General features: G+C 52.3%; 1 protein-coding gene across 3 annotated transcripts in view; it reads right to left on the reverse strand.

The window, feature by feature from the left end:
- GRIK1 (glutamate ionotropic receptor kainate type subunit 1) overlaps window positions 1-7,294 on the reverse strand; it is a 109,337-nt gene extending 102,043 nt beyond the window's left edge. For all 3 annotated transcript variants that reach the window (XM_042038155.1, XM_042038153.1, XM_042038154.1), the window contains exon 1: window positions 7,153-7,294. In XM_042038155.1, the coding sequence (XP_041894089.1) occupies window positions 7,153-7,279 (127 nt within the window). In that variant the 5' untranslated portion in view covers window positions 7,280-7,294. The remainder of the gene's footprint in view (window positions 1-7,152) is intronic.
- Window positions 7,295-7,366: the final 72 nt, after the last annotated feature.

Raw genomic sequence — 7,366 nt, forward strand, 5'->3', positions numbered from 1 at the left:
AGGGAAGCAGTGAAAGCCAAGGGCTGTGAGCACCGAGCTGTGCCTGTCCCAAGGCCAGAGTTAATCCCAGCCAGCCTGGCTGGATGATTGTGTAAGGACACGTGCAGCTTTGATGGAGACTTCAGGAGTCTGGAGGCACATCCCACATCCCTGCACGCGGCTCAGGTGCTCCAAAAGCCTCTGCTCGGAGCCTGCTGGGAGCAGAAGAGGGAAACGCTGTGCTGGAACAGACATGGTGTAAGAGAACAAGTCAGGGCCATTCTGTGTTTGCCAGCGAGCGACAGAGCAGGAAAATCCTTCATCACCTTCCCAAAGTGCCCAGTGCCCTCCTGAAAGGGCATAAAGAACAGAATGCTGCTGCTGTGTCCAAAATGTGTGTAACTACAGAGGGCCTGTGGGCCGTAGTGCACCAGTCTGTGGGAGTGCCAAAATGGGGAAAAAATTTGTATTGTAAGGCCCTAAAAGCACCAGTTTCCAGGGATTTGTCTCCTAATTATACCACCCAAGAGTATAAGGTCTAGAAGTTGTTCTTCTCAGTACTGCCTTGCAGAATCACACTAGACCTGACTTTTCTGATCCAGAACCCCCTGGCAGGACTCTGCTCCTTCCCTCTCCCCAGGGCAGGAGGACAATAGACTTGTACCTTCAAACAGTTCTCCTCCTTTTCTTACAGCTACCTGATGTTGTCCTTCTGAAATAGATCTGTTTTTCCCCAAACCCTCTGATCCCCAGCACACAGGGATGTCTGTCCCTGCTTATTCTGCCCCAAACACCGGGAACTGAGCAGCCTGTGTTAGTTACAGTGCCCTGAGGGGCTCTGGCTGTGTTTTGCCGTGTTTGAAGCGGTGCTGCTCCACCTGAGAGCCAAAACAGAGCCCAGGAGTGGTGCTGAGGCTCCCAGCCGGGGGCACCTGGACACAGTGGCCATGGAATGTCTCACTGCCCCTCTCTGGGGAGTTCTGCAGCTTGCTCCCCCAAACTCTGCATTTCTGGGGGTGCCTCTGCACTCTGACTGTCACTTCCACCCACCTGGCCTCCAGCAGGACCTCGGTGGCACCCAGCAGGGTGGGAGGGAGCTGCTCCTGGACCCCAGCCAGAATCAGTGTGCTGCAAACAGAATGTACCTTGAAATAGGCCAAGTTTGGGTGTGCAGAGCCGGGGACAGGACGTGGGAACAATCTCAGTGCTAAAGGAATTTATATCTCTCCTCTTTTAAACTTGTGCAGCCTGAAGGCTCAAAGGGAAAAAAACCCGAACCCAACAACAACCCAACTAGGAGGTGTGATTGCAAAAAGCCTGAAGGACCCAGAAAAGAAGCTCAAACCCTGAGCCTTTGACACCTCCTTCTGCCTCTTTGGCCACAGAACTGATTCACATTTCCCACTGTTTGTGCCACCCTAATTTAGCGTCTCGTTACAGGTGAAGCTGTAAAGATAGGTTAAGGAATCTTCTGCACTGGGAGAGGAGAGGAGAGGAGAGGAGAGGAGAGGAGAGGAGAGGAGAAGAGAAGAGAAGAGAAGAGAAGAGAAGAGAAGAGAAGAGAAGAGAAAAAAGTTAAACAGCCCTGTCAGATACTCACCCCTGCAGCTGAAGTGAAACCAATGCCAATGTGGAATAATGAAGCTGTTCGGATTTGGAATTTTGATTTTGCCCTGAGAATGCAAATTCATCATTTGAGAGCTCATCATTTCCTGGAAAATACCCTATAACCTTCAGCAGGGAGAGAAAGGGAAGGGTAATAACCCTCCCACTGCAAAGCTTGCCCAAGATCATAAACTCATTACTGCAAACTCAAATCTAAAGTCGACCCAAACTAGGACAGACTGGGCTTGCTGGTCACAGCCCCAAAGCTGTGCAGCAAAACTAATCAGTTCTGGGATGGGATTTTTTTCTTTTGCTGCAGTACAATCTATAGTTTAGTTGGTCAAATCAAGCCTTTCTGAGAAAAGAAGATTAGAGGCAGCTGTTTAAAGTATTGAGGGGGGAGCAGGATTTAAGCTTTATTACTGACCAGGATATACAAAACAGACTGTAATGAAAAACAGTATTGGGATTGTATTTGCAGCCCGAATGGGAAATGTTGAGAGAGGACAGGGCCATATGGAGGAGCTTAGAGCTCCGGCAAGGGCTGCTGCCGAGGGAAATGCCCTCTGAGTCAGGGAAATGGGTGTCGTGGGGAAGCCAGGGGAGTTAGAACAACAATTACCACCCTGAACGCTACAAACAGGCTGCTGGGCAGGAGACCAAACTCTGGAAAATCGCATTTTATTCTGTTTGTCAGGAAGGTTTCTCCTGCCCAAAACACCTGACCAAAATACTCTGCTCCTTGGGTGGAATTTCGGGAATTCCGTTGCTCCAGGACTCCATCCCGGGCTGCCCGAGCGGCTCCGGGTGCTACCTCAGGGAGGCTCGCAGGGTGTCCCATTTCCCAGCCCGCCTGGAGCCACGGGGACACCTTGGGACACACCGTGAGTAAGTGAGGAGGAGACAGTGAATTACCCAGCACAGGCACCAGCTCCTTCCCGACAGCCCAGCAACTCCTCACCGAGAGAGCGAGGGGAACTTGCCGCGGTCACCCACGGAGCTCCTGGGAAACGCAGCACTGCCACACTTATATTTCACTTTACTATGCGTTTGTCAGGTTTTTCTCTCCCTCAGCCCTGCCTAAACCACCCCAGCTCTGGTCCAGGCTGGACAAACCCAACCTGCCTTCCTCAGTTTGCACTTTGTGCCCTCAGCACCTTTCCTTTGCTGTTCTCCACCAGCCTTTAGGGACAGGTGCGGGACAGAAGCCGCTCACACCCTTTGGTTTTGTTCACACAGCCCTGGCTGGATGCTGCAAACTCACCCAGCCCCTGCATTATGGAACATTTGAGGACTATCCTGCACCTTTCCAGCCCAAATGTTCCCTGCCCAAGGAGGTGTTTAGGCCGTTCTGACAGGGGAGGCACAAAGCGCTGCTTTTCCAGAGAGTGCAGCTTCCCCAAACCCCGAGCAGCCCTTTCCCCCTCCCCGGCAGCCAGGACATCCTGGCACGGCCGCTCACCCAGGCAGCAGGAGTTCCCTTGCTGAGGGGTTGCAAAGCATTTTTCACCAGCCTTTTATAGGGATTTTTAACTCAATTACCCATTTAAAGCTAGCCAAACATTGCCCTGCCTCCCACTTGTACAGTGCTCTCAAATCCAGAGAGGAGGGAGAGGCGTGAAAATCAAATTTTGGATGCTTTGGTAACAATCCTTTAGAAATATTTGCAGTAAAATAGTTTTCCCAGAGTGTAGAATAAGGAAACTTAGGTAAAGTGTATCTCAGTGAATTGATAAACCACTGAGCATTCAGAGTCCAGTGAACAAAATGTATTTAATGTCTCATCATCTGATGAGAAAAATGCAACCCCACTTCCTATAATATCATAAAATGGCATAACTTGTAGATATCTAGTAATAAATACTGCAAATGAACATTTTTCTTGATGTTCAAATACGTTAAGAGACTTTGCAAGAAGGGTTTTTGCCATTTCACATTGATGAAGCTCAGATGTGTGTTAGTGTCATTCCCTTCACAAACAAATAGTTGGCAAAAAGTAGCAGATTTGCAGTGAAATTAATGAGGTTTCTCTCTTTGTGATTCTCGTGAGGGGGAAATGGTAATTTCACACAGGAAAAGAACTCAGAGCTTTAGCCCTGCTTGGGGAAATACAACAGAGATTTTGAAATGTATACTGAAAATTTCAGCTTATTAGAAATTGGTAATTTGTGGGTGAGGTTGACTTGCGTGTGTTTGGTTTAAACCTGATATTTCTCGGTCGGAGATACATGAGAGGGGGCTTGGCCTTGAGGAGAACACAGTTCCCTACATCTGGGAATTTTGCTCGAATAAGGAGTAAATCAGTGCAAAGGACGAACCCTTACATAAGTACTCCATTCACACAAACACAGGAATTACTAAAAACCCTTCTGGTTTCTCTCTCTTCACCTCGAACGATTCCTGCAAACCCTGGCACCTGCTCCTCTGTTCGTTGCCAGGAGCTGATCATCTCACAGATAATTCCAAGATTCGTCCAAGCAACTTCCTTCCTCTTCTGAATAACTCCAGTGCTTTGTTTATAACTTGCTGCTGGGTATTCTAACCCAGACTGGAGCTCAGGTGATGACCGTCTGTAAATTCTCCCATTATTCCACTGAATTATACCCTCACAGCCTATTTATAACCTGCAATGGATGTCCAGTGAGGAATGAGAGCTCTGCATCCATCACTAATAAATGGATGATTCTGTTGGTGCTGAGATACCTTTGGAAGCTGTTTCTGCACCTGAGCATCTGCTCCAGTTCATTTCCATTCTTCCTTGGAGATCATTTATTTCATACAAGTGGTGCGAGTAGGGTAGATAAGGACTTGGTGTAAAAACTGAAAATTCCTTGGAATTCAATGAAAACTATTGGGGTCATGAACTTTAAATACACTTTTGTGTAATACAGGCTGGTGGGTAATGTGCAGATAAAGACAGTATTTCCTTGCACAGCCCCATTAGCTCATGTGTCAAGGGAAAAGCTTTGGAACAGGAGTGGGGAAGAAATACCCAGTAAGACACCAGCATTTTATTTTATTACTGAAACTTAAGACTCTATCTTATCTCCGAATCCATTATTTTTATCCTAATGAGTCAGTTTTACCGGTCACACTGCCATCCCTCATTTTTTTGTTTAGAGAGCTGGAAAAGGAGTCGTTAGTTAGATGCTGGGGAATAACTATAATTCATATCACTCACACGTCCTTTCTCAACTAATTAAACACCAGCAAGACAATCCATTTTTATTACAAGCCAGAAAAAAAAAATTACTAAAAAGTAAATCTGAAAGCTCCCTGACAGTGGCAAACGCAATTAAGCTCTCAGTGTATGAATTTGGGTGCAAACTGCTGCACCATTGTACGGCAGTGCTTCTCTTCCCTTAATTAACTGAAACACGGGGAAGAGACTCTGATGGCTTAATGGCATTTCCTTCGCTGTCAGAAATGCTTGGGGATGATTTTATGATGTTATCACAAAGAGATTTGGAGGAGTTACTGCCATTACTCCTCTCTGCCACCTCCAAGAGTGACAGATTCCATGAGAAACTTTGCTGCTGTTAACGGATGTGAAGGATTAATATTTTATAGCATCGTTCCTTTATAGGCAGCGTAACCACAGCAATAAGAATACCCTTAATATTTTATGCATTCCCAGCCCCGTGACAGAGCCGGAGCATCGACTCCCCTGCGCATCCCTCTGCATGGGTGTGCCTGAAAGCAGAGCAGTTTGTCGGGTTTGTGGCTCTTTCCATCCTGGCAGAAGTGAGAGAGGGGAGTCAGTGTTGGGGTCCCATCCCCGCGTGCCCCGAGAGAGCAAATCTGACCCAGAAATTCGCCCAGCCCTGCGGGCACTCCACGGAGAGCAGTTTGGGGAAAGCAACGCGGGCAATCGCCCGGGGCCGGGCTGGACACAGCAGAGGCAGCAAAGTTCTGCAGGGCACAGGGTGGCGAAGCGGGACCCCAAAGCTCTGCCCGGCTCCCTGCGAGGCTGGAGGCAGCTGCGAAGCCGAGCTCTCATCCTGCACACGGGCATTTCGGCTGAGCTCAAGCCCTTTAAACGCTGGCACGCTCCTCCTTCCTTCAGAGGCTATTCCCCATAACCAGAGTAAGTTAAGGCAACGTTTTGTGCATTTCCAGAGCATCCGGCCGGTGCCCGTGGCTCAGGGATTTGAACACGATTTTCTTCCCCGGGTTTCACTGGCCCTGAATTCCCCCTGTGTTTGTGGGATCACCCAGCTTTGTGCGGTGTGTGCACGGCTCCCCTGCAGGGGTGAGCAGGGAACAGCAAACTTCACCTGAACCCTCCGGGAAAGGCGAGCCCACCCCGAAAGGGGCCAGCGGGGAGCTGACGGCAGGTTCTCCGCTGCGAGGAGCCGAGTGCCCCCGGCTTCGCTCCCCTCAGCCCGCGTTGCCTTTGCCCAGCGCTCCGAAGGGCTGCACCCGTCCTTTATTTAAATGTTCTGGGTCCTTCGCTCTCTGAGCACAAGGAACCTTCCCGTGGTGTTTCAGGAAACGCTGGTGTGGGGGAGCTGAGAGGGGTTAAGGCTTGCCCGGTCAAAAGGCATGGATCTTTAGCTCGGCACCTTGGGGAAGGCGCCTTTGGGAATTGCGGGATGCTCTCCCCGGTGCCGTGAACAGCTTCTTTCCTTTTCCTTTTTTTTTTTTTTTTTTTTTTTTGGTTTGTTGGTTTGTTTGTTTGTTTCCTTTTTTCGCCCCTCATGTTCAGTGTTTGTCAAGCGAAAGAGGGATAGACAAAAACAGCAGCGTGCCAGATCCTGCCTACATCTTTCCCACAGTCTCTCCTAACCCCGAACTCTTCCGATACTTTGTATTCACCGTCGCACTTGACTGACACAAGAAACCCACTGTAGGAAGAGAGGCTTCCTGTGAGCCGAGCCCCGTTTCCATGGTGCGGACTTTTCTACTTAAAAATAAATTCCCGTTTCCCGGAGTTTTCCGCGCAGCCCCGCGGAGCCGCTCCCGCCCGGGGGCAGCGACAGCAAGCCCGTCCCGCATTCCCCAGCTCCCCTCCGGAACCGCAGCCGCCCTCCGCTCCGAGCCGGGACGCCCCGCAGCCCTCGGCGCGGATTTTACGGTCACCGAACCCTTCCTGCGGCAGTGACAGCCGGCTCCGGGCTCCCTCGCACCGTGCCCCGCGGAGCGCCCGGAGCCGACACCCCGCAGGCTCCGGGGATGCTCCGCCGGGATCCCCGCACCCAACTTCCCCGGCACCGCTCACCGGAGCCAACTTTGGGCAGCGGCCCCGCGGAGCCCCGGCAGCGCAGCGTCCTGAGCATCCCTGAGCATCCCTGAGCATCCCCGATCATCCCGAGTATCCCTGGGCATCCCTGAGCATCCCCGGGCATCCCTGAGCATCCCCGAGCATCCCGAGCATCCCTGAGCATCCCGAGTATCCCCGAGCACCACTGAGCATCCCCGAGCACTCCCGAGCATCCCCGGCCCCGGAGCGGCGGCTGCGCCGAGCAGGAGCCGCGCGGGTCCCGCTGCCCGCCCGGGCGAGCTCCCCGCGGCCCGGGAGATGCCCGGAGTCCCCGCCCGGCCCCGCCGCGCCCCGGCGGCACTCACCGATCCGCAGCACTTGCTGTGCGCTCCGGGGCAGCCCCGCCGCGGCGCACAGCAGCAGCAGCAGGAGCCCCCCGCCGCCGCCCGGGGCCGCTCGGCGGGGCCAGCGCGGGCCGAGGCCGCTCGCCATGCTCAGTTCATGCCGGCTACCCCCGGGCGGGCCGCCTCCGCGCCGCTCCGCGCCGCCCGCCCATGGCGCGGGGGCTCCGCGCTGCTA

Source organism: Corvus kubaryi, unplaced genomic scaffold (genome assembly GCF_017639235.1).
Source record: "Corvus kubaryi isolate FWS band 111438036 unplaced genomic scaffold, C.kubaryi_AGA036_p1.0 37391, whole genome shotgun sequence".
Lineage (NCBI taxonomy): Eukaryota > Metazoa > Chordata > Aves > Passeriformes > Corvidae > Corvus > Corvus kubaryi.